We start from the raw sequence: 27,572 nt of genomic DNA on the forward strand, positions 1-27,572 counted from the left end.
TTGCGAGTTCTGGAGTAGCAATCTCCCATCGAGGGTGACTGAGGGTAGGAGCGTGAACAATAAAACCATTATAATCAACACAAAAATACAGAAGCTGAAGATATTATTGACATAGCCACCAGAGGCTTGGAAAAACAGGAACGTCTTTATGCTGCAGTGAAATTCCGTAAGTGTCAAGGCCTTCAGTGTCCCTAAGGGGAGGGTGTTATGCAGCTGGGGTGCAACTCCAGTTCAACAAAATGCTCCCAGGTGGCTTCCAATTTTGAGCCCTATCATAAAAACGCTTCTCTCCCCCACCCCCAAACATCTTTCATATTTCATTGGTTCAACGACTCTTCAGAGAAATTGTCATTATAAAAGAGCTGATAATATAAAAGAGCTGATAGAGCCAGTGTGGTGTAGTGGTTAAGAGCGATAGACTCGTAATCTGGTGAACTGGGTTCGCTTCCCCGCTCCTCCACATGCAGCTGCTGGGTGACCTTGGGCTACTCACACTTCTCTGAAGTCTCTCAGCCTCACTCACCCCACAGAGTGTTTGTTGTAGGGGAGGAAGGGAAAGAAGATTGTTAGTCGCTTTGAGACTCCTTCGGGTAGTGATAAAGCGGGATATCAAATCCAAACTCCTCTAATGAGGTTTCCTCAGCCATTAGCAAGCTCTTCTGACTTGCAAAGTTTTGACTTTTCCTCCTTCAGCTCTTCCAGGTTCTGTAAATCTTCTTCCTTCATCTTTATGGCTTCAGAGGTTTGCTTGTCATCCTTGTAAGCTGCTCCTGTTTCTTTTGTGGCCATTTCAGTCTGTCCCGCAATAGTGGCAGCTCTTTTGCCAAAATCTTCCTTGCTGGCAGTTAAGGTCTTTCTTGAGTGGAGAATTGGAGATTCCCCAATGATCTTCTTTCAGAGGCAAAGACATTCTTCATCATCACTACCATTTTCCAACATCCCATCTGGTATGTGTCCAGTTTATTACACCATCTGATTTTCACCCCTTGGCTTAAAATACACTTCCACTATTTCCTCCTTCACTTTCAATTCTTCTAGTGCGGAACAACTTGTAACACTGTCTGCCGGTATGTAGGATAGCGTAATGCAAAGCTCTGTACAGCACAGTGTCTGGTTATCTCGCTGCAGCTGTTTTAGCAAACTTGTTTTTAATGGTGCAATCCAGCCTGGGACTATAAAGGGTGGGTAATAAATTTATTAACGGGATGCGGGTGGCGCTGTGGGTTAAACCACAGAGCCTAGGACTTGCCGATCAGAAGGTTGGCGGTTCGAATCCCCGTGACGGGGTGAGCTCCCATTGCTCAGTCTCTGCTCCTGCCAACCTAGCAGTTCAAAAGCACGTCAAAGTGCCAGTAGATAAATAGGTACCGCTCCGGTGGGAAGGTAAACAGCGTTTCCGTGCGCTGCTCTGGTTCGCCAGAAGCGGCTTAGTCCTGCTGGCCACATGACCCGGAAGCTGTACGCCAGCTCCCTCGGCCAATAAAGCGAGATGAGCGCCGCAACCCCAGAGTCGGTCATGACTGGACCTAATGGTCAGGGGTCCCTTTACCTTTACCTAATAAATTTATTATTATTAACTTTTTCATTCTCTCTCCCTTTAAAGCATTTTTTTTTTAAAGCCAGACAAAAGCCAGACTGAAGGATGGATAAACCATAACCAACCTTTTTTTTGGGGGGGGGGAGGTGCTGGCTTCCAAAAGATCATCAACCAGTTGTGTATACAGCATGACTGTGTCCTGGCATTCCCAATCTGGAGTAGATCCTCTCTCGCAACATCCATGATTTTTTAAAGTTTATTCGGGAATGGATAAATAAATGCCTTGGAGCCAGCATCTTCAAGAGAACAAGTGGTCTCTCTGAGCAGTGTTTTTTCTTGTCTGGGTGAGGATATGACCTATAAACATTTCCTCAAGGCGATTGTGCAGTCCTACATCCCGATCAGAGATTCCTTTCCTGGGATTAAAATTGGGTTCTCACAATCCATAGCTACCTTGCGATCTGAAGCTTTTACTTCAGCTTATAGGTTACAGCGTCAGAGGGACAGCTTGAGTTCATGAATGAATGAATGAAACTTTATTTGTGTCAGCCGCAGCAACAAAAGGAACATTGTGATATACAAAGAACAAAATAAAAAGTTGATGATATAAAACACAGTTTAGGGTCCAGAGTTTGGAGAGAGCCAGTGTGGTGTAGTGGTTAAGAGCGGTGGACTCAATCTGGTGAACTGGGTTCGATTCCCAGCTCCTCCACCTGCAGCTGCTGGGTGACTTTAGGCTAGTCACACTTTTCTGAAGTCTCTCGGCCCCACTCACCTCACAGAGTGTTTGTTGTGGAGGAGGAAGGGAAAGGAGAATGTTAGCCTCTTTGAGACTCCTTTGGGTAGTGATAAAGCAGGATATCAAATCCAAACTCTTCTTCTTTTGACCATATTCAACTGAGTCTTCAGCATTTCAGTGCCATTTTCATTTTTTTTCTTTCAAATTACTTTCTTCCTCCATTTCATTCCAGTCTGTGTGTGTGCACTTTTGCTGGTTGCATCCAGCTGCAGTTATTTCTGATACGGAATGAAATGGGCAAGTCCTGTAAATCTCAGTAGCTTTCCAAGAACCTGGATTGCACTATTCACTAGTGAGGCTGAAAACTCACCGCCTTCGCCATCTTAAATAAAAACAAAGCCGTCTGGAGAAAAGAAACAGCAGCTGAAGAATTCCAAATAATGAAATCCGTCTCGGCAACCGCCACTGACACCACTGCCAAGTTTTGTGTGATTTTTTTTTCATCGCTGTGCTGCTTATGCAAAATAATGGTGCAATAACCTGCTTCAAGGTGCGGTACTTTAAAAAGGTAACACTGGGTCTAACTGGAAAGATGAGCATTTTCAATGGACAAAATAAAATCTTTTAAAAATAGTTCAGTTTTGTTATTCATGGGCTCTGCTGATGTTTATTTAAATGCTAAGTTTTGTTCTGAAATACACAAACTGTTAAGCCTGTCCAGTAGTAGCAAGTGGGAGCTGAATTTCGGCTGCCCTAGGGGCTAGCCGCAAAGGGGCAAGCAAGGCAGCTAGTTGCCTGAGCTGTGGGGCAAATGGTTCTAGCAGTATGTATTAAGCCAGAATCATGGGGTTGGTGAAGGAAGAACTAGGATTCAGGCAAAAGCTTTAAAATATGCATTGGGTTATGCTCAAATAACAGGGAGAAATGCATAATCTCGTTTCATCAGCTGTCCTGGGCTTTAAGGACACAGTAGGCTACAGAGTATGGTTACCAGATTTTTTTAAATGAATCTGGGGACACTTTCCCCCCCCCCCCCCTGAAGCTGAGTACTAGTGGGGATGGTGGGGCAAAAGACCCTAGGCCCAAGCACACATGCATATTGCATAAAAGTGCAAAGCCCTTCTTTCGCACCCTGTGAAACATAAATGTGCAGTTTTTTAAAAAAACTGGGCAACTGGGCACCGCCTTCCCTGATCCCCTTCCCCCTTCCTCCTTTGTTTTGACAGATCAGGGGAGGCTCGGGAGTCACAGGCAGGTGGCCATTGCCCAGGAGGGGCCAGCCTGGTAGTGCAGTTGGCTCTGGCTGGCTTCAGGAGCTGCTTGCTGCCGTGGCGCAGGAAAAATGGCGGGCGCCATGGCAGCAAGCAGCTCCTGAAGCCAGCCAGAGCAACTGCGCTAACCGGCTGGCTCCGGGCTGCTGAGGCTGCCGCTGCCACGTTTTCTGGGGACAGATTTGCAAATCTGGGGACATTCCGGGGACAGAATTTGTCCAGGGACAGATATGCAAATGCGGGAACCGTTCCCGGGAACCGGGGATGTCTGGTAACCCTACTACAGAGAGCTTAGGAACTTTCATCAAAAGCTGAAAACCATGGAAACTTCAGGGCTCATCCACATGCGAGTTTGATGTTGATTTGAAGCCGCTTCTGTTTTTGTTGTGTCCACTCGACAGCCGCCTCTTTCAAGTGCAATCCTGGCAGCCTGCACTTTCCCACCACTAAATTCAGATTTCTCTGAGCTGCAGATAATCCAATAAGGGAAGAAAATCCAATATAAAAAGGCACATTACCTGACTTGAGGATGCACTGAACATCATTGCATGGGTGTGGGGTTTTTTTGTTTTAGAACATGTGTGGTGAAACTTCACTGGGTGCTGTCTGTTGCACCATCCCTTCCTTCCATAAACCCAAAGCAAAAGACGTAGGCCTGCCCTTTTCCACAGGTTACAAAAATGCAAACGCAACGTGCTGGCTAATAACTGTTAGTAAATATATAATCGGTACGTCATTCAAAATATACGAATAAGCCATATTATCCAGTGAGCACTGATCCACTAGTATGTATATTTCATTGATAATGATTCGGTGTGTACCTTCTTTATATATTTTGTTCCACTGTATATCTTACATACAGGTTGCTCAGTTTTGTTGTCATTCATTGCTTGCAATTCCATTTCTAGCTGATGAAGACTTTATTCTGAAAAAGTTGAGCTATTCCAGATGCACTGTCCTTTTGAGACTTTGCAGAGACGTCCTCCTTTGAAACTTTTGTGAGACGTCTTCCTTTGAGAGATGGTTTGGTGTTCCTCGCTATTCATTGGTTGTTTGAACCTTTGTTTGACTCTTGATACATATAACAACTTGCAGTTACTTGCATATTTTTGTGAGATGTGTTGTATGATATATTATTTTGAAGTGGCTTATTCGTATATTTTGAATGACATCATACCAATTATATATTTACTAATAGTTATTAGCCAGCGTGTTGCGTTCGCATTTTTGTCGATAGTCACATTTTGCAACACAGGGGTGTTTGTTCTTTTCACAGGTTTGCATTGTGCTTATTTTTCAAAACGACTCTTTTGCACAGAACTGCTATTCCACGAATTGGCTGCTGTAAAAATAAGTTTGCCCTTGCAGGTACAGAAGGTGGGAAAGGAAAATGGATGCATCAGCCTTTCATACTTTAGTTTGAGATTCCTGCATTTGCAGGGGGTTGTGACCAACTCCAAATCCTTAGAACAAGCACATGTAAATATTGATTTATTTTGAACTGCTCTTTTGTGCAAATCTGGTATCTCAGAAAGATTGTACAGTGGTACCTCAGGTTAAGTAGTTAATTCGTTCCGGAGGTCCATTCTTAACCTGAAACTATTCTTAACCTGAAGCACCACTTTAGCTAATGGGGCCTCCCGCTGCCGCCGCACTGCCAGAGCACGATTTCTCTTCTCATGCTGAAGCAAAGTTCTTAACCTGAAGCACTATTTCTGGGTTAGCGGAGTCTGTAACCTGAAGCGTATGTAACCCGAGGTACCACTGTATTTCAAAAAATATCCTTTTTTAAAAAAGAGTATCTATTTTTATGTGTCACCGGTAAAAAATACATATTCCACAACAGACCTCAGATTTCCAAAAATTAGGGTGGGTGGGGAAGTCCTAATTGTGGGGAGGGGACAATGCACATTGAAACTATTATCACAGGAAAAATTTAGATTCAGAAGTATACAATTGGAAAGTGCTCATGTGTAGATTCACGCTCACATATGCATGAATACACTAGTGTGGACATAGGCACACTAAACCGCTTTGTGGTTTATAAGCGGTATATAAAATAAATAAATCTTGAGTGTGGGGAACCTCTGACCCTCCAGCTGCTGTTGAAGTAAAGCTCATCAGTCCCAGAAAGCAGTCAATGGCCAGGCATGAAGGGAACTTTCGTTTCAACATCATTTGGAATCAAAAGATTTCCCATACTTGGCCCTAAGTGACTACAATTCTGACTCAAGTTATCTTCCAGCTGCTAAGTTTTAACACCTTTTACACAAGTATGTAAAGTACTTGATAACTGCAGCATCAAGTTAGAATATGCAGCTGCATAAGAGACTATCACTGCTGAAACTCTGTGGGTGTGTTTGCAGGAGCTGATGCAAACTCCTCCTTGCATGTTTAACTTGTATTGAACGCAGATCTGGATTCACCTCTGCCCAGCTCGTTTCCTACCGCAGCACAGGATGTGTGTGAGGGGAACTAGCAAGGAAACATCCTGCCTCTCCTATAGTGGTTTGGAATTTTTGAGGGAAACTCGCATGAAGAAATTTGTTTTCTGCAGTACAGTACAGTGGTACCTCTGGTTACATACACTTCAGGTTACGGACTCCACTAACCCAGAAATAGTACCTCGGGTTAAGAACTTTGCTTCAGGATGAGAACAGAAATCGTGCTCCAGCAGCGCGGCAGCAGCAGCAGCAGAAGGCCCCATTAACTAAAGTGGTGCTTCAGGTTAAGAACAGTTTCAGGTTAAGAACGGACCTCCGGAACAAATTAAATACTTAACCTGAGGTACCACTGTACACCCTCTCTCTTCCTCATTTGGACTGTGTAGCTGGGGGTTGGTGGTGGTGATGATGGATGCATTGCCTCACCGTGCAGTCTGAGGTTAAACTCGATGGCAATTTAGTCTCATCAGACTCCATAAAAGTCAGGTTGCACCTTCTCTAGGGAAGAAGCAACACGCACGTTGGCCCTGTGTGGACCCCCATCGCAAGAAAGTGCTTTTCATGTAACACAGATCAGGCCCAATAGCCAGTGATTAGTTACACAGGTCATTGCCCAAATTGACTGCTGCTCACTGAAGGGGTACTGTGTCTTCTTGCAGAGACTGGCTGAAGCATGAAACCGGACGGCTGGGCAAAATGTTTCTGGACTACAACTCCCATTATCCCTAGCTAGCAGGACCAGTGGTCAGGGATGATGGGAATTGTAGTTCAAAAACAGCTGGAGACCCAAGTTTGGGAAACACTGAGCTAGATGCACAAATTCTTTCTTGAACACACTGCTACTTACTGACAAAAGGGAAATACACACAGAAACCCTAACCCAATCAGTTTTCCCGCAGTTGAATAAGGGAAAGTGCTATTCCAATTACTTGGGCCCAAGTAAGTCTATGGTTTCCAAAGAGCTGGAGTGGTTCAGTATACTGCAGTCCAGCACAGCTCCTAGAAGGCCTGTAGTTTGAGTCCCACCAGCGACTGTGATGGGTGTTGCCCACTTCCCTCCACACGTGTCTGGATGTTTATCCTCTGATGTAAGAATCCAGGACGACATTACAACTTCAGTTGTGGAACCCAATTTAATTAAGCAACACTGTGAGCGCATACAAAATAACAATAACGCAGATCAATGTGGTACTACAGCGTGAATCAAAAAGCAGTTGTGTGAACATCAATCACAAAAAAGATACTAAATACAATGGTGATTTCTCATTGATTGGCCTACTCCGTCCGTCCTCCAAAAAAATAACAGAACCCTGGAAGAGAGGGAGCAGGAGAACGGGGGTTACTCATAACATTTCAGCAGAACCACGAGGGCTTTCATTCTGTAATTGAACAAAAGCACGAACAAGCATCCCTGTAATTGAGCAAAAGCTATTTTACAGTTACTGGCAGCTGTATAGGATCCTTACAACTGTGGATAATTGGAATTTAATGCAGACTCAATTAACTCACACACCTCCTTTTCTGTGGTAAATTTAAGCATGAGCCAACTGAATGCCATAATCCTGCCTTTTATTTTCGTCAAACCCGACCCCAGCTGAAGTTTTAATGGTGCTTAAGTCAACACCTAGCACACCCTGCCTTTCACTAGATGTCATGGCTGGCACAGGGCTGCTCCCGAAAATGCAATCATGGGTGGTATCCTACGAGCCCATCCTACACAAGGATTACCATTGCCGCAACAAGGCATGTTCTGCCGCATGTTCTCCTCATCCTCTGCCCCATCTTGTGAAACGCATCACGTGATGTGATACCAACACTCAGGATTTCCCTGCTCCCTCTCTCGTCACTGGCTGCCTCCACGGGTGTTGAGACAGTGTGATGTCCAATCACATGCTGAATTTCGCTACTAGACATTATGGAAGGTCAGAAAAGCAGGTGGGCTGTTTTTGGATAGCAGCCCTGTGCCATCCATACCATCAAATTCTGCCCCGCAATAGCCACAAATGGATGCCCATTTGAAAGTGCAACAGAGCACTTATTTGCTGCTTCTAGTCCAGCTGAGTTCAAGCTAGAAGCTATTTATGAGTATTTTTATTTTTTTAAAAAAAAATCAGTTCCTATGCTCCCAGTAGCATAAAGAGCTATTGTGTAAAGTGCACGAACCTAATTTCAACCCGCTCAAGTGAATGAACAGGTGCTATAGGGTTAAAACACACACCAAAAACTCAAATCCTGGCTGGTTTCACTGGCACTTTCTATTTGACCAGCAATCTCACCCTGAAACTGCGCCTTCCCAGTTACCACTGGAGGAAATCAACATCCGAGTTCCTTTCTTGCTTCTCTGGCTCATTTTTCAGATGCTTCATGGGCCACTTAATCTTTATCATCGGTTCCATCTGGTCCTGCAGCCGATGGCGCTTCATGTGAGCATTCCGGCTTTTTATCTTGTCAAACACTCTAGATGTAAATGGGAGATAAAGGCCAGGGTTTTTCAATACTCAGGTGAGATGCTAAAGCAATGTGAGAGTGACGCACGCATAATCCCAGTTTCGGTGCAACAGGAAGAATATGATCTCCCCCCTGACAAAGGGTGGGGTTTTCTTTCTTGCTTAGTGATGGGCACAAAGGGGGGCGATTGGCATGAACCCTGCCCAAAGTGCCATAGTAAGCCAACTATAAAAAGGGAAGGGGGCTGGGGACAAATTTATGGCTAAGCACCAAGTGGACTTATTTTTAAAAATGGCACAAGAAACCAAAATGTTGAATTGTTACCTTGTACATTCTTTACACGGGAACACACCCTGACTGCCTGTGCTTCTGGGCCTATCTAAAGTTTCTTTCTGGCTGCTGGCTGGACTGAAAGTGCTCTGTGCTGATTTTTTGTAATTCCTGGGTTTTAGCTTATTCTCCTGTTTAGGCAGGTGGCAGTGCCGTTTCTTTGGGCTGCACGCTATCTGCAAGTCATGAAACATTTGTCTTTTACACAGAAGTAATTTTCCTTCTCACACTATTATTAAGTCTCTGGCAAAGCCCAATAAAGAATCTGGAGATAAATTCATTATCTTTCCAACGTGGCTGGCGACGCTTGGTGGCACCTTAGCATTTTGGTAAAGGTAAAGGTAAAGGTACCCCTGCCCATACGGGCCAGTCGTGTCCAACTCTAGGGTTGTGCGCCCATCTCACTTAAGAGGCCGGGGGCCAGCACTGTCCGGAGACACTTCCAGGTCACGTGGCCAGCGTGACGAAGCTGCTCTGGCGAGCCAGCACCAGCGCAGCACACGGAACCGCCGTTTCCCTTCCCGCTATAAAGCGGTACCTATTTATCTACTTGCACTTAAGGGTGCTTTCGAACTGCTAGGTGGGCAGGAGCTGGGACCGAAAGACGGGAGCTCACCCCGCCGCAGGGATTCGAACCGCCGACCATACAATCGGCAAGTCCTAGGCACTGAGGTTTTACCCACAGCGCCACCCGCGTCCCTTTAGCATTTTGAGATGGTATCAAATCTGAACCACACTGAAAGGAATGTAGTATTCAGGAGATGCAGAACATTCAGAAGCAAGATGTGGACCAGAACTTCATTCGTTCCCATAGCAAACTAGACGAAGGGTTAAAGGGAGGGGCATGAAGTTAATCACATAATGGCTGCTTATTGAAACAAATAGCAGCAGCATGGGGATGGAGATCTTTAACTCTTTGCCCTGGTTAAGGTCCTCATCTGAATCAGCTCCAGCTCCTCCAGCTCAGACACAGACCACAGCCAAGGGCAAAATGTTAAAGGCCGCACTCCCTCAACACTGCAGATATTTACTAAAGAAAATGAATGTAAGCAACATTCATGTGATTGACATCATGTCTGCTTTGCCCCTTCATCCAGTTTATTTTGGGGCGAGGATTCAAATGTGCTTCGTTTCTTTATCGAAGGTTGTTAAGAATCCTTTTTTACATATCCAGTGGTACAATGAATTCTCACCAGGGCTTGAAGTAGGCACCTTTCATAATTTCGCCTATACCCAATTCTATATGGAACGTGGAATTGGCACAGGATTTGGATTCCTGAGAACCTCAGCTGCTGTTTTAAGGATAAAATCAAATCCTCAGCCCTCCTGAGAAAATGCACAAGCTGCATCTACAAAGAGGCTGCAGCGTCCAGTTTAAACCAACACAGTAGTTCTTACACTCCTTCCGGAACGGATGGGTCAGCCTAGAGCGGCCTCCAGGGTGAGTGGCTCCTAGTGATATCCAATTGCTGCTTTTCCGATGAAAGCCACAAGTAGAATTGCAATGCACCTCCCACACTATTGGGGATACTACGCCTTCTTCTGTATGTACATCCCATTTTGTTCTGTCCACAACAGGGGGCAGGACATAAATGCAATGGGCAGGGAATGAGAAGGTGTAATTTAACCCAGCAGTCGCTTGAAGCTCAGTGCACCTTCACCGTTAATTAACCTTTACAATAGGTGCCATTTTAATTAGTCTTTTCCAGCAATATTTTGAAATATATATATATATATTAGTGAAATACCACTTAAATGAAAGAGCGTTATTTATTTTCAGGTATTTCTAACTTGCGTTTCTTCACAAAGGGATCCCAGGGCAGGACACAAAAATAAGAAATTGAAATGAAGGGGGGGGGGATGAATTCTAACTCCCCTATAGGGTACTGGTATTTCCAAGTTAGAAGTAACCTGATTTAAACATCACAGAGAAGGAAACTATCAATATGGACTTCACAGTATTTGAAAAACTTAACGTCAAGTAATATTTCAAAATCAGTGTCAAAAATATCAGATATTGCTCTCTTAAGAAGGTAGCAAAGGTAATGAATTTAAAATGAAATGTCAAAATGATCCTTTAAGTAGAGATTACAGACGTCCTAACTTATCTGTATCTCCATCAGTAAGTATAAATGAAAAATTATTGCAAGATGGTTTACTGCTGATACCCAGCTCCAAGGTGTTTAGCTAAAATTTTGCCTAATCTGGCAGCGATGGTGTTAATTTTACTGATTTGTAAACCGCTCTGGGAGCTTTTCCATCTGAAGAGCAAGGTATAAATGTTTGAATGAATGCACAATGACGCATTTTCTTTTAATGGGGAAAGAAAAAGAACCCTTTCTAGTCATTGCCATGTTAACAAGGTAGTTAGCAGGAAAAGTTTCAGTTTTCCATTTTGTTAAAATGTTTTCTTTAAAAAAAGGTTATTTGTGCTTTAACGCTTTGCTAATAAAATAGTGATTCAAAACAAAACACCTTTCTGGTCACTCCTGTGACAATGGCAGTGACCAGAAAAGAGATTTTGGTTTTTCAGCACTGTTTTAAACATAGCGTTATAATGCTAAAATGCTATTCCATTTAAGAGGTATTTCACTTTTTTAAATTATAGCAAAAATAATGTGATGGTGCTGATCAAAAGACTGATTTTAAAAGAGACAAAAGATCAAATGGCAGCCATTGCAAAGGGTGCAGCGCTTCTGTGCTGAGCTGTGATAGGTTCACCTGCCTGATATATGTCACTGCCCCCATCAGAACTCCACCCCCACCATTTAAAAAAAGAAAAGGGCACATGAATGATACTGAGGCCATCTACAGCTATGGAAACCGAGCTTCTCCTCCACGCCCTAAAAAAGAGCCAGACACGTTAGTCTTTCGTAGTAAAAACAACAGAGTCCCAGGACACCTTAAATACCAATACATTTATTGCCGCATGAGCTTTCGTAGACAAGCATCTATTTCAACAGATGCGTGAGGAAGCTGGTAAGGAAAAGCCGTTGTCCCCAGGAGAGTTTGCTGCGGTGAATGTTACCTTTCCTAAAGCAGGGAGGGAAAGGTAAAGGGCACAGCTTTAAATCAGTCAGTCAAACCTCTGCCAGATCCCCATCAATCTCTTATATACCTTTTCTTCATCCATTTCTACCTCATCCTGCTCTCTCTTGGGCCTCTTTTCTACTAACTGTGCTCGACTGGTGTCAAATTTTAGTATTTTTTTCCAGCTATAGTAGTATTCAACACACTGGGAAACAGTCTTAGTTTGTATCTATTGAAAAGGATGGGGGGAAGGGGGAAAAAGGGAGAAAAATTCAAAGTGAACAAAGGAGCAACTGATACAATATTAAATATACAGCATATATGTTGTTTTCGTTTTCTCTTCATTCTGTTCCTGCGGATCTGGGATTAGATTCAGCCTCAGGCAATTTGTGAGCAGGTAAGTTCTTTGCGCAAAATAATCCCAAGATGCTAGAATACACATGACCACATAACCGGGCTTTAAATGCCAAGAAAAGATTCTAAAATAGGGTTCGAAAATCCCCAAACACTATTGGATAACCTTCAGATTAAATATTGGAGGGGAGACACTTTGTTTTGTGAGATGAAGCAGCCCGAAAGATGGCTCCACTGCCAACTGAAGGCCCTACCTTCTTCTGTATGAGGTAAAAATCCTTTTTGTGCAAGCCAAAGGCCTTCTTGAACAACTGCTTCTCTGCAGGAGTCCACAGATGTGAACCTGGAGGTGCAACAAGAAACAGGAGACAAACAATCTGCTTAATGGTCCATTGCTCTCACAAAATTAAAATCTTTAATGCCCCTCTTCTGCCTACTCTCCCTGCACTGGGAAACCTGCACGATAATGAGTTTATCGATGTGTTTGGGAAAGTCTTCAGGACCTCTGGTTTGTTTATAATTAGCATTTAAAATTCATTGCAGAGATTAATACAGCTCACATTATTTTCATAATATTAAAAACCAAGGCTGAGAGCATGTTAACGATATTTCTCATCCAGCAATGGACAAATAATGCTCAATTCTCTAATTCTGATGTTAGCTTCAACATTTCTGCTATTTTTCGAACCTAAACTATGAAATCATAAAGCTTTGGAGGGGGTGTATTCGGATATACTTAATTTTGCTGAATGCTTACAGTTAATGTTAAGGTCACAACCTTCAATTTTCCTCCATTAAAAAAAATTACTAGAAATTTTGGCAGTACAGAACCTCTGGTGTCCTTAATTAACATCTTTGTTTTCTACAGGGTTTCAATATGGGGCCCATCACCACCACACAAAAGCTATTTTAACAATGTGCTGACATAATGTGAACTGCTCAGATAGAACAGTGCTCCAACACTGTGAGGCAGAATGCACACAGTAGTGAGCATTATTTTATTCCACATGCTAGAGTGCTTCTCCCACTGCATGCCACTATGTGGCCCCACATGCTAAGAGTCACTGTGAGGAGAGGTCAGCCAATAGCACTTGAATGATGTTCTGCACCATTTTTTGGGCAATGAACATGCATTTGCATTTCATTAGACACTTATATTCTTTCCCAAAGGACAACTGGAGCAGTACTCTGCTTGAGAACTACGAGGTTCAGAATTGCATTAAATGCAATCCAAGTGTTTTAAAATCTTCTGTGCAGAATTCAGAGGCAATGCAAAGCCAGGGATTGTGGTTTGTTTCCCCCCAGCGCTACTGGAGAGAAGCAAACTGGGCGCGATCAACTCGTGCAAGGTAAGCCACAAACAGTGCAGCGCGAACATAGCCGCTATCACAACTTGCTAAATACTTATGGGTTTTATGGAAGCAATGGCTATATCCTAACGTAGGCAATTTGCTTTTACCTGAGTAATGATAGTTAGCAAGAGGATGAAAGGGAGGCTTCTGTGGTCCTTGGAGTAACAGCATCTCCAGTGCGTCCTGTAATTGTTTTAGAGAAAGCTGTCATAACTCCCTCCAAGTAGAAACAAGTAAGGGAACTGGTAGAAGTCCACGAGGGAGAGAAAGAGACTGACTCCTATTAACTGCAATTAGTGAGTCCAGTCTCCCTATCAGTTGACATCTGGCAGTTGCCCAATGCGGCGCTGTTTCTGCACAAACACTTGGAAAATATTCCTAGTGTTGCCTGAGTGCATCTGTTTCCACTGCTACAAGGCTGCACAATACGGAGGAGGCGAGCCACCCTGTGCTGATTTTCTCCACCCCGCCCCCCCCCCCATGTCAATGAGTCTGCAGTATGGATTCTGCAGTTTGTGCATCAATATACAGTGGATGTGTGTTGGCCAGTAGTATGCTGCACATGGCATCAAGTGGCCGCGCACTGGCTCATCACCAATATTAAACCAACATACAGTTTCACGGAGACAAAGTAAACTAGGCCTGACAATGGACTATACAGTGGTACCTTGAGTTACATACGCTTCAGGTTACAGACTCTGCTAACTCAGAAACAGTACCTCGGGTTAAGAACTTTGCTTCTGGATGAGAACAGAAATCGCGTGGCAGCGGCACAGCAGCAGCAGGAGGCCCCATTAGCTAAAGTGGTGCTTCAGGTTAAGAACAGCTTCAGGTTAAGAATGGACCTCCGGAACGAATTAAGTACTTAACCTGAGGTACCACTGTACTTTAGTCCATTAACAGATTACTCCACTGAAGTGCATTTGCATGCAACTGAGCCACTGCTCTCCCTGCACCCAAAACCCCCCAGATTTAATAGACTCTGTCAATATTCCTTAACATCGGAAGCTGCTTTTACCAGGTCCAGCTATTTGTTTATCCACCCAGGTTAGAGTCTTGCCTATGTTGACTAGCACTGGCTCTCTGAGGTCTTTCACAACACCAGCTATTTGAAACTTTTAACTGGAGACACTAGGCATTGAGCGTGGAACCTTCCGCACACAAAACATGCATCATGCCATTCAGCCATGGGCACTCCCAATATAAATTAAACCGATCATTTGGCTAAAGCCTACAACTTGGCTAAAGCCTTCAAAACAACGAACCTGAGATTCTCAACAGTCCAACAAAACAGCTCTCACAAGATGTAGCGGTGGCCACATGCTTAGATTGCTTTAAAAGATTAGACCAAGTCATGGAGGATAAGGCTATCAATGGCCATGTTCTACCTCCGCTGCTGGAGGTAGAACGGTAATGATTTTACGAATGAACTGAACGTTGGCTGCTGGGAATCAGATGCGGGCAGATGTGCTCAGGTCCTCACCTCCATCGTTCTGCCCGGACACTGAGGTCCAGCGCCAAGGGCCTTCTGATGGTTCCCTCGCTACGAGAAGCCAAGTTACAGGGAACCAGGCAGAGGGCCTTCTCGGTAGTGGCACCCTCCCTATGGAACGCCCTCCCACCAGATGTCAAAGAGAAAAATAACTACCAAACTTTTAGAAGACATCTGAAGGCAGCCCTGTTTAGAGAAGCTTTTAATGTTTAATAGGTTATTGTATTTTAGTGTTCTGTTGGAAGCCGCCCAGAGTGGCTGGGGAAACCCAGCCAGATGGGCGGGGTATAAATAAATAAATTATTATTATTATTATTATTATTATTATTATTAGGGGCACCTGGTGAGAACAGGATGCTGGATTAGATGAGCCACTGGCCTGAACCAGCAGGGTAATTTATGCTTATGTTCTTAAGACCCGGTGCGTTTTGCCCAGTGTGAATTTATTGCATCTTACCAGAATGTTTCCTTGGGCTTCATGCAGGCAATGCACAGCTAGTTCTAGGTTGGTCCCTCCCCCTGGCATCGCACTGGAGCAGGCCAATTTTAACAGATCTGTTACTGCAAGTGAGATTTTTTTAAAAGCATGAACAAATGTCTGCACAAGAGTAATTAAAATGCAACGGAACAGAAGAAGAGACAAATGAAGTATAATTGGGGAGGGTTAGCCTCAGGTGGGAAAACTCCGCCGCCACCCCATTCCTGCGCACCTCTTTTCTGTGTTTCTTTGTTGGTTGTGATATCTCCCCATGGCTTCCACACCAGTGAGGCTGGATGCTCACAATTTTCTAAGGATGATCTGTCTTGAAGATCAGGTATCTCTGCCTGGAAACGACTTCCAATGTTGATGTGCCTGAAATGACGGATGAGGTAAAGAAAAAAAAAGGGAGGGGGAAGAGAATGTGAAGGCTTATGAGGGAAGAGAAACAATAAACAAGCAAGAGATGGTAAAAATAAAATTAGGCCAAACATGGAAGATAAAAAGGGGAAGTTTCCAAGTTGCCATTTCCACACGAATAGATGGTCCATGAGGCTTAAAAGTACACAATCTCTCGGGAACAGAAACAGAAACAAAAGCACTTCTGCACTTACCCCAAGTTTGTTGGGACAATTTTATTACTGTTATTCAACACTTTACAAGTGATGGACAGAAGGGACAAAGTCCATGTCCAAATGTCTTACAGTTTAGACCCTAGGAGGACAAGGCAAAGGTGAAGAGTGGGTGATTAAAAGAGTCAGAGGGATAGTGGAACCTTACCTGGACACATAAAATAAATGAAGTTTGGGCACATAAACAGTAATGTAGGGAGGAGTTGGTTGAATGGAGGGGAAAGAAAGGAAGGGTGGCAGTAGGAATCTAGGAACAGCCGGCACAAGGACTGGAAGGGAACTAAGGAGATGAATTTGCAGAAGTGAAAAGTGTAAGGGAAGAAATAACAAGAAACACAAATGATGAGGCAGAGCAGATTCTAAGGCTCCCCTTCCCCCTGCTTTTCAAAAATGTAGTATGTTAAAAGGGAAGGTACCCCATTATCTACACGAGCATTCGTTGAGACAGCTGCCTCTGATGCCGGGCAGAGGGAACCTGCCATTTTCCATACTTACTCCAGCAAGACCTACACAGAACTCACTTTGACTAATCAGAGGCTAATCCTGTTACGGATTTATCTTGTTACTGGGTACATTTAACCCACAGGCACGTTAACCCAATCTTGTTAACAGTACTCCAGCATGGCAAGCTACTTGGCATTCAGGCTGATCTACTGCTGAGCTTTCCTTTGCTCCCCTTGCTCCACGTTGCTTCTTGTGCCAGAAACGGCCTCCCTGTTTTCTCCACCACCCCATTCACCTCCTCCACCTTTAATCCAAAAACCTGCTGCTATTTCTGACAAAGCCACTCTTGCTACATAAGCCTTACCTCTTCTGTGCTATCAGCTTACCAGTTAACCTCATTCAATCCCACCCTAGGTTCTCTGGGAGGAATCCTGTCTCATGACCATATTCTATACAGCATTTTGCAACCCTTGGGTGTAATGAGAGTCAAGTGTTGTGGGGGCCAGGGTGCAGCAGAAACGCTCCACCTGGTGTAGGTGCTTTGAGACATGATTTTTATGAAAAATGCTGAATAACATATAATAAATAAAAGACTACATGCATCCAAACATCAAGTAAACCTGCTAAAGGACTGAAAGGAACATCAGGATGAAAGTTAAGTCGAAGGTAAACGGAAGAACTAATGATGAAAAGGCCAAAACCCATTTAAAAAAAAAAGAATTAATGATTAGGGCTTTGTTAATCTCAATCTTTACATGCATGAAGAGGCAGACATATTGAAGTTTACCTTCCAGTAGAGACACTGTTGGAAGAAAAACCTACAGCCTTTCCACCCTGAGAAGTTACAAGCAGTTGTTTAAAGTATTTTTATTTGCTCAAGACCTTTGTTTGAGAAGCTTCTCTAGGTTCATAAAACTGAACCTTGGTCTTAGGGCACTAGCAAAACATGAACCATTTGGATTACTTGGGGGGCGGGGGGGGTTGGGTTTTGCTTTTTTTTGCTGCATGGCTGAAAGGTCATTCCAACCGACTTTAGTCAGAAGATGCTCCATGTTCAAAAGTTATTCTACTTCAGTTCTATATTTAAACCACACCTCTCACCTCTGCCAGTTTATTGCAAAGCAACCAACTCAAGGGGAACCCTAGCCAATCTTAACAGAATTACCTCTTTGCCCTTGGACCTGCAATAAATTGTATGTCTCAATGGCTAAAACCGCTGGTGGGTCCCCCTTCTAAAGCATTTCAAATAAAGGAGTGGTCGTTTTAAAAGTTTACAGAACACACCTGTGCGGGACATCAAATGCACACATAGCTGGAAAGAGAGATGGGTTGTTTACAAGTCTGGCCTTATACAGAACAAAGCCAGCACAAAGGTATCTGCACTTTGGCCTACATCTGCCATTATCCGGCAAAATCATGATATGCATCCAAACAGTAGTGCAAAATGACTAAAATGCTTAATCTCCTACAAGTTAAGCCTAAAAATACTAACAGAAAATAAACAACTATCAGACTGGATTTCACCAAGGGCAAGCTAGATGAGTCATTAAGTACATGTATGTATGCATGCATGCATATTTACTTTACAGAAAAATACATAGATATGGCCTGATCAGAACTGGGATCATAGCATACAGGTAGGGTTAAACCCTTTCCTCTGTGTCATGATCCTGGTAAAAATCTCTACCCCCACTTCCTCCAAGTTGTTATCCCACCACCAGATACTTCCACTGAGCCCAACAGCCTCCTCCACAGGGCTCTTTTAAAAGTAAATACAAGACACTTTATACAGACACAAATTTAACATACTGTCTAGTTTGGTCCTGAACAGAGAGGAGAGGTAAAGTTTAAAGAAAACAGTGAATATCCTGGTTTCAATCTGTTCTGATTCTAATTTTGTCGAAGACGTTGGCAGTGCTCTTCCCATCCTGTCTATTTAATTATAACTAAAGGATTTAGTTCATGTGAGCCTTATGAGACTTCAGCGGATGAAATATTTGTTTTGTCATACAGATGAAGTAGCATTGAACTACTACAGAAGAACCCGACAGCAACACTATTTTAAGGGCCTGATTAACTTTTAAACAAAGAGGAAGTCTTCCTAAATTTAAAATGGATCTGAAGGACGTTCTCATGACTTAGTGCCTGTACTGAAAAACAACCTAGTCTAGCATTTCATTACTCTGCTCTAAAGGTCAGTTCACATTTTAAGATTTGGAATGGCTTCTGTGAGGGATCCCTGTACTTGGATTCTCCTGGAACTGGAGCTGTTTATAGATAGATTGCTTTTTTTGGCAAACTTAACACTCCTCTTAACAGGCTGCAGTGACTTAATTCGGGACGTTATCTGCTGGGAGTTTTTGTGGTTTTACTCCCGAGGGTATTAATTGCTTGTTTGGAACAGGCCAAGAGATAACCAGAGTGCTGATTACTTTAATGACACAAGAATACCCTCCTCCATCCTGTAAGGGAGTAATTGCTTTTCAGTGTCAAAATGTAAACAAAGCACAAGTAATGAAAGCAGATGGTAATCACCTAACAGCTGCACAAAAAGCAGTCTGGGATGCAGGGAGTGTTTGTTCTTAAATTAAAGTGAATGAGATCTGAAATGGCCAAGCAGCGATGATGTGGGTAGAGTGTAAGAATCTTGGAATGACTCACAACATTCTTACATGTGCCCAGCTACAAATCTATGACAAAGAACATAGTACAAGGTATTGCTGGATTTGTTTACCATTGTCATCATTCCCTCACTTACGGTTCAATGCTGATTTTGGTGGTATCTTTCACAAGAGAGAACAAAAGGGCTCCATCCATTCCATCTAAAATTGCAAAATAGTAATAATCATAATCATAATGATGTTAACAATAAACACAGTGAAGATTGCAGGAAGCTGATTAAACAGCATTAGGCCAGATGAATGAGCGGCCTCACTCAGTACAATACTGCTTTGTATATTCAGTCATAGAAAGATGGTTGTTTTAAATACCTAGAACAGAGGTGTACATCTTGGTAGAAGCAGCATTTGTAGAGGAAGAACAGAGTGTGTTGAAATACAGCCCTGACCCCTCACGAATGGGAGAGAGCATCGGAGGCGGCGTATAAGGGGAGCACTGGACTAAGCCTTGGATGAGGTGGTCCATGAGGAAGACAGGCGAACGGAGGTTACTCTGAAAGCATCCTCCAGTGCCAGGCTGTATCTCAATGAGGACAGGTGGAGGAGGTGGGATGAAAAGAGATTTCGGACGAGATCGCCTCTTCCTCTTCTTTTGCATGCCTTCTTGGAAATCCTTATCATCCTGGCTTTCCTTCTCCTCAACCTAAGACGAAATATACAGCCCATGTGATTTGATATTACTACCTGGAAAAAAACCTCATGCCCTGCATGGCCCTGGATCCTTAAGTGTGCAGTACTGGGTGTTTCCCACAAGAACCCTGTCCTAATAAGCTGCCTCCTCCCCTATGGCTAACTAATTTGAGACCACCCGCTTGAGGATATCCTACCAAGTAAAGTATCTACACTACAGACTCATATTAGCTTTTATAACATTGTTATGATGTCCCCCAGAGAATCCTGGGAATTGTAGTTTGTAGTGGGAATTTAAAATATCTGTAGCCCCCACCACCACATTGGGGATTTCCCCAAAATGTCAAATATCTGCATGTATGTTATTTGGTCAATAGCTATACAGAAAAGAACCACTGCTGTAGCTGCTAATAGTTCCCATTACTTTTAAGTATTTTTAAGGCAGCTCAAAACTGCAATCCTGGAGCCTGAAAAATGCAGCCTTGTTGGCGGATAATAAGGATTATGACATCACTGTTGCTCCTCCTGTTTCTGATTATGAGTCTTTAGGTAGTGAGCTGGGTTTTCATTCTCATTCCAGGTGATAATGGCAAGTCCCAAAATGTTGCCAGGCCTAGGAAACTGCCGTCTTTACATGGATGGAAGATGAGGGGCTCATCCTTTTGAGTGTACCTGTGTGGGAGAGGAAATAAGAAACCACCTTCCTCCCCTACCTCCATTCATTAGGACTTCTTGGGTTGGAGGTGAACTGGACAGCAGGATTGCGAAATCTGAGAGACCATTTAATGTGTGCAGTCTGATGTCTTTGGGGTCTTAATGGTCTCTTGTTGCAGCTAGAGAAGGGATCAGGAGTGTTGCTTCTGAACAGTGGGGTGGAGGGTGGTGGTAAGTGAACTGAACCTCCTTTTACTTGCTGGCTCAATCCCAATATAGATGGCAGGGGGCAATGTTCATCCTAGGGTGCTTCAGTTAGGCACAGAAGAGGCAAGAAACAGACTTGGGTGGTGCCTGAATTTTGGAGGAGGGCCATTTCTGTGTTGGAGTATACATTAAAAATCCCAAATTTCCAGGCATAGCTTGGAATGTTCTAGGTCTGAAAACCTGCCAGATGGACCAATGGCCTGACTCTGTATGAGGCGGACTCCCATGGTTGTAGATAATAATTTCTACCTCTCTCCAGCTTTTGTATAGGAGGCATCATCTGCCTTGGAATCCTTGAATGCTAAGGTATGTGGGGAGAGGTTGCAGTTGTCTGGAGATGACCTCCCATCTGTGCACAGCTAGGTAAGCTGCCTGACTTTCTCTTCCTTTCCCACCCCCACGCTTCTCCACCTTCTTCCTTTCCTTCCAGTTGGGCCGGAAGCAGAGGAAGAGGTAGACCATGCTCTTGTGGCACACACAGTTGATAGTTCGCATCTGCCGGTCTCGGGAGACAACGGAGGAGTGCCTGACAAGATTTTGGGGTCTCCCAGGGTTCAAGACGTGAGAACCCAGCCCGGGATGAATAAGTAATCGCTGAGGGAACAGTGATGTCACAATCATGTTGGCCAAATGGCAGCATTTTCAGCCTCAACTGTCGCCAGGCAAACTTTCAAGTACATTTTCTCGAACAGCCACAGCAACCTTTTCTTCCCCCTACCTATTGTGTAATTGCTGCCAATTACAGGACTAATATTGAGAATGGAGCGTTAGGAGAGATCTCAGTTTTCAGAGTCCTGGTGTGGTACAGGTGCAGAAAGATTGAACTATGAATCAGCACATTGCTGGCAACTCTGTTTTGGGTATGCCACACTCTTTCAGCCTCAGCCCCAACACACAAAATCTTCAAATACAGGGATGGTAATAATACTGACCTGCCTTGCAGGTGGCGTTAAGGGCTTGTACCAAGGTACTTTCCAGTTACACAATAGAAACAAACAAGTCTTGTGGCACCTTAAAGACTATTATTGCACACACTTTTGTGAACTACTGTCTACTTCACCAGATGCACCAGAGTATTATCCTGAGTTCAAAATTGGGGCAAAGTATCTCTCTTTTTTTATTGCAACATGTTTTTTAATGCCAGGATGTATGCATCATCAACAACTTTTTTTGTGAATGGCCACTGTTCATCATGTAATATTCTCTGTACTTTTCTGCATTTCATTTCACTGTGGCCTCACTGTTTATAACTCTCCCCTCAAGCCATCTGTATATGAAACACTTCGTGTATCTGATGAAATGGACTATGATCCATGAAAGCATATGCCTTAATAAATGAGTTAAGTCTTTATGGTGCCATAACTCTTTGTTGTCTTAACAAAGTAATTACCAAAGTAATGTTAGTAAAGAGCTTTAAAAACTCTAAAAGCACTATATAAATGGTTCCAGGGCTATGGTCTAAAGGTGCATGGGTACCATGACCGAGTGAAGAAATGCCTAAAAACACTACTGGTGCTGTCTTGAGTTTCCTCATGGAAGAAATATGGAATATAAACAAAATAAGTATTAGAAGGAAATGGCTATTAAGATAGTTTAAGATATGCTCAAAGAAAGATGCCTGTGATGCTGTCTAAAACTATGGAGCTCTGGAGGGAACATGGTGCCTTCAAGTTCTAGGGGACTCCAACTCCCATGAGCCCCAGCCACCAACTGTCAAGGATGATTTGAGCTATAATCCAACAACATCTGGAGGGCAACAGATTCCCCATCCCTGTCCTGAAGAGTCACGGAAGTCTAAACGTCCATCACAAACACTGAAAAATATTTAAAATGATTTTGGCTAACGATGAAATAAAAATCATTTTAAATTTCTTCTTCTAGGCTTCCAGCAGTGCAGATCCCTTTCCTATCACCCTGCATAGTGTGGATCTTTGCACAAATTGCTGGGCTAAGTATGAAACCCCACCGGAACTCTCTATCAGTTAGATCCCAGACAGTTGGCGCGTCTTCTCTGTATTGATCTGAAGTTAACACTGCAAATCACCACCCACTTTGCTCTCTCGCTGAAGGTTTGCAGCCGTTACAGGTACCGAAACAGGGATTACAAGAGGTGCTACTGCTACATCTTCCGAAGGCCTTTTGGTTTCAGGAGGAGTATCTCCATCCCCTGATGCCTTGAAGGACAGTTTCTGAGGTTGCAAATGCTCTGCCTCATATGCCTTAAGGGAAAGGAAATATAAAAAGAAATGTGCATTCTAGCAACAAGTATACAGAAGACAATACTGCAGCTAGCTTTTGGTTTTGTTTTATTTCAGTTTCTACCCTTTCGAAAGCCCTGGCAGCAGACACTAACAACTTCCAGGTTTGTTTGTATTTGAAAAATGATATAGAAACAAGAGTAGCTAATGAAATATATATGTTTTTTGCATTCCTTTTTTTAAGCTTCTAAAGCTGCAAACCTTTACCTATTACTAGGTAGTGTTATCCTATGAGAGTCAGGGAGACTTACTTCTTTTCTGAGCAGACATGTACAGGATTGCGCTAAAATGATACAATCCCATGCACGCTTTCCTGAGTAAACATGCACAGAATTGTGCTGTGTATTAACAAGAATGGTTGCTAGCATTTATGTAGTGCTTTTCAGCATTCAAAACATTACACATACATTATTTTGGTAATCCTTGTAACTGCCCTTTAAGGTAAGTCGGCATTATTATCACGACTAGCAAAATCCCCATCATTATTAATGGATTTCCGTTTTCATTTATATTGTTAAACACCTTGGACACCCATAGGTGGAACGGTGGGGTGTATATTTTCTAAATAAATGCAAAATTATGATGGGCAGACAATGCAAGGCCTATATATTCCAAGGATCAGGGGCGCAGATGTTTATGCAGAGACACTTTGCATCCCTTCGGTACATCTGTCGAGACACACAAACCCCAAAGTGGAGCTGAGAATTATCTTATTACCGAATGGAAAATGGAAAACCAGAAACCAAATAACATCAGAAGACCACTGCATATATATATATATATATATATATATATATATATATACACAGCTGGTTTAATGAACAAAAAGCACGTATTTGGAGGTGGGAAAGGAATTCAAATGCACCTAGATGCTGCCAGCTGGACCATCTATTATATCACAACAACCTCTGTGGTTGTGGGAACATTCTCATTCATCAGCCCAGACCTACATTAAACCATGATTTCTAATCCTAATGAAACAAAAACCTTAATCGTTATCACAGTTAAAGTTGGTGCCAATGGCCATTAAATCTAAGCTTGGTAAGTCAGCATATGAACAGTCTCTGTGCACCAACACATAACCTGTTACTCCACAGTTTCCAGTTCACACCTTGTTAGGGAAGTATGGATAGCTGCAGCTTTGTGGTTTGCTTTCCCAGTCACAAAAAATGGGTGTGTGCGCATGAGCACACATAAAGGTCATGAATATTCTGGCTTATTAAGTCAACATTTCAACATGGAAAGTGGTCCACTATGTCCCTTAACTGCAGTAAAGCCAGGGGCGCACTATTTATTAACTTGAAACACCCGTTATTGATTGTTTTGTAATTTTTGAAAAAATAAAAGCCTTTAAAAATTGGGAGGGGGGGTGAAGATGCAATGTGCAACCATCTCCTAGTCATACAGCTATGCTATTCCTTCCCGCACATAGTAAACTAGGATTACATTTACAATGGCCCCTTGTAAAATGGGTTAGGCTTAAAGATGAGAAATTGCCCAAGGCCACCTCATGAGCTTTATGGCTACTGCCGAAAATTCAAACAATTCATCCAGAGTGTTAAACTTTTGCTTGTTTTATAAGTGACTAATATTAATAGTGACAAATATGCATTTACCAGAGTTCAATTTCTCTTTTACCTGTTGTTTTTCCTTCCCTGGAGACTGCCATTGTTCACTATAGAAACACATATGGCTGTTCAAGCCCCTCTCAGTATAAAACAGCTGATTGCAGGTTGTACAAACAAAGCCATTTCCATGCTCACTCCTGTCTCCAGGAGCTCCCCCAGTCTTACTACCGATGGCAGAAAATGAAGCAAAAAGAGATGAAAAAAACGTAATATTATGAAGCCTGAACTTCCAGATTGTAATTTACCCCCATAACTGTATTACATTCACATTTACATTTCCTGCTTCAGAACCTGTTTTATGTCTTTCTGGGAAAAGTGTTTCTACAGTTCATTTAGCAGCAAACTGTGCTAACTAGCGAAGTAAACTCCACTGGGATATCATACATAAGTAACAATTTCTAGTGCCACCGCAGAGATAATGGCTGGGATCCAGAGAGCTGCTTAGGGACTTACAGCAGCCCGGCCAAATTTTGCACTTACTTTCTTTGAACCACCAGAGCCTTGGGACATTACCACAAGCTGATTTTGAAACATCCCTCTGAGGAAGTGTTTGGTTAATGTGGAATTTGCCAACCTGGTGCCCTCCATATGTTTTGGAGAACCTCCAAAACTTCCAGAGGTAACCAGGTTGGCAAAGGCTGATTTAATGACTTTCAGCTCGTCTCTAGGTCAAGGGGGTGGGGCTTTTTCACCCTAAGGGCCATGTTCCCTCGTGAACAACCAATCAAAAGGCCAGTCCTCTGGTAAGCAGGTGCAGAGGGGAAAGCATGCAGGGCACAGAATGTAAGTTTTACCTTTATACAGTTTCCACGCACTCTCATACACCTCCCTTTCCTCCATGGAGGAAAACAAATCCAAGTTAAAAGGCACATTCAAGCCAGGCAAAAACACTGAACGAGAGTGCAGAGCAGGGTCAGTGAGACTTGTGTCCTGGGGAGAGCATAAGCTTCCCCAATTCGCTTTCCCAAAATCAAACCCATTTCTGGTTACTCCTCTATGTCTAGTTTATTTTTTCCATTTTTCGCTGCTTTCCCCCAGAGCAACCCGCTCTTTAATGCTGAACAGGAGCAAACGTCAATCGGGTTTTCTGCGGATTGACTTTGTTCTGATTCAGCAGTAAAGAGCGGGTTTTCCTGGGGAAAGCTGAGGGCCAAATGGAAAATGTCCTGGACCATTCTTCCTAGGCATGGGACAAGCAGAAATGTGGAAAAGCCCTGAGTGGGGATTTGACTTCTGGTCTCTGGTACTGTATGTAGCAAACGTTTGTTCCAGAACACTGAAAACAATAAACTGTTAGAATGCATGGCTGCCATTGCACGCATTAAAAGAGAATTAGCTAGGCATGGCAACTGTGATTAATACTGAATTGTTTTGTAGATAGATGAAAGAGGATCTTGGGATACATTTAATGAATAGGAAAAGTAGTCAAAGTCTTGATAAAGACATTGAAAAATGATTACATGTAACCAACATGATACTCTGATGAGGGCCGATCTGACAAGCTAAAAGATTTTGATTGGTTCAGGATGATGACATTGGGTTGCAACTACTAAGATTGCTGTAATCCTTTTAATAGTGAATAGAAATCATGTGTGTAATCTGGAAGTGTATAAGAAACATTACTTTGGATGTGGTTCTTTGCAGTCTCCTTATTTTTGAGGCTGTTCCTATGCGCATTTAGAACTTCAATAAAGGTCTCTTTTTACTTTTAGCCTGCATACTCTTCTTTTGGGTTTCTGGGAGGGATACTGCCTATCTAGGAACCCCTTTGAAATTTCTCCAACATAACCATGCCCTACTTACCAACCAAAGGGAAATTGTTCTTCCCTCACTGCATTTGTAAAGCTGTAGATATTTCCACCCTGTGTTAAAAAAGTTAAGTACATTTATATATTTTTAAAGATAAAACATCTCCAGATCAGAGAGAGCTCTACATTACTCAGATGCCCTCAGGCTTTTGGAATCATAAAACCTTTCTTGCCTACTTTTTCTCTCTTCTTTACTAAGGGCCTAACTACATGTTGCACAAAATGCACCACTGCCAATTGCATCAGGATTTTAAAATTTGTTAGCATCCCCCACCCCTCATTTTGATCCGAACCACAGTAGGTGGGGAGGTTTTACCCCTCTCTTTGGAGCCAGGATCTCTTTGAAAATAGCCCCACTGCACTACAATTAACAGTGAGGGAGGGGGGGATGATCACACCAGGCTCAATGAGAACTTCTTCCTCTTGCTAACATGTCATGCAGGGAGAGTGGGCAATTTTCAGAGATCACAGCTGGGGAGGAAAGGGGTAACCAAGACATGGGGAGCTAGCAGTCTGAAAGCCCAACAGTGCCCAGAGGCATCACTTTTTCCTAAATTTTAGAACCATCCCTCACCCCCATGCACATTTTCATTATGCACCTCAGCCATTTCCTCCCAAACTGGGCATAGGACAAGGGCTGTTTAACCCACTTCTTGCCAGGAAGAACAGCAGCTTTGGCAGAGTTTTCCACTTATGTACTCACCAACTCACTCCCATGCACACATCAACTCAAGGCTAGTGGGAATGAGCAGATGAGACATATGCAGGGACAAGTCTGCTTCTGCTTGTCACTCTTGCAGGAGAAAGGGGATCAAAGGCCTCTTTGCCAGTGTCTCGGCACTTATACAGGGTTCACTCTGTGAGCAAAGCCAAAGATAATCACCTATTAAAGGTAAAGGTACCCCTGCCCGTTCGGGCCAGTCTTGCCAGACTCTAGGGTTGTGCGCTCATCTCACTCTATAGGCTGGGAGCCAGCGCTGTCCGCAGACACTTCCGGGTCACGTGGCCAGCATGACAAGCTGCATCTGGTGAGCCGGCGCAGCACACGGAACGCCGTTTACCTTCCCGCTGGTAAGCAGTCCCTATTTATCTACTTGC

General features: G+C 43.2%; 1 protein-coding gene and 1 long non-coding RNA gene across 6 annotated transcripts in view; one reads left to right on the forward strand and one right to left on the reverse strand.

The window, feature by feature from the left end:
• LOC310769258 overlaps window positions 1-26,371 on the forward strand; it is a 53,040-nt gene extending 26,669 nt beyond the window's left edge. The window contains exon 2 of the long non-coding RNA XR_014551582.1: window positions 25,923-26,371. This is a non-coding gene — a long non-coding RNA (uncharacterized lncRNA). The remainder of the gene's footprint in view (window positions 1-25,922) is intronic.
• Window positions 7,106-27,572, reverse strand: part of ZNF541 (zinc finger protein 541) — a 33,136-nt gene continuing 12,669 nt past the window's right edge. For 3 of the 5 annotated variants that reach the window (XM_083626779.1, XM_083626778.1, XM_083626780.1), the window contains exons 6-18: window positions 26,470-26,528; window positions 24,677-24,833; window positions 22,832-22,999; window positions 19,542-19,872; window positions 19,310-19,373; window positions 15,708-15,850; window positions 15,455-15,558; window positions 13,613-13,688; window positions 12,408-12,496; window positions 11,888-12,028; window positions 8,764-8,945; window positions 8,268-8,448; window positions 7,106-7,301 (exon numbers count right to left, since the gene is read on the reverse strand). In XM_083626779.1, the coding sequence (XP_083482905.1) occupies window positions 8,289-8,448; window positions 8,764-8,945; window positions 11,888-12,028; window positions 12,408-12,496; window positions 13,613-13,688; window positions 15,455-15,558; window positions 15,708-15,850; window positions 19,310-19,373; window positions 19,542-19,872; window positions 22,832-22,999; window positions 24,677-24,833; window positions 26,470-26,528 (1,674 nt within the window). In that variant the 3' untranslated portion in view covers window positions 7,106-7,301; window positions 8,268-8,288. Of the gene's footprint in view, window positions 7,302-8,267; window positions 8,449-8,763; window positions 8,946-11,668; window positions 11,803-11,887; window positions 12,029-12,407; window positions 12,497-13,612; window positions 13,689-15,454; window positions 15,559-15,707; window positions 15,851-19,309; window positions 19,374-19,541; window positions 19,873-22,831; window positions 23,000-24,676; window positions 24,834-26,469; window positions 26,529-27,572 lie in introns of those variants that run through there. The other 2 variants (XM_083626781.1, XM_083626782.1) reach the window with 2 other exon arrangements.

The sequence above is a fragment of the Podarcis filfolensis genome (genome assembly GCF_964270895.1).
Source record: "Podarcis filfolensis genome assembly, chromosome: 8".
Taxonomy (NCBI): Eukaryota; Metazoa; Chordata; class Lepidosauria; order Squamata; family Lacertidae; genus Podarcis; species Podarcis filfolensis.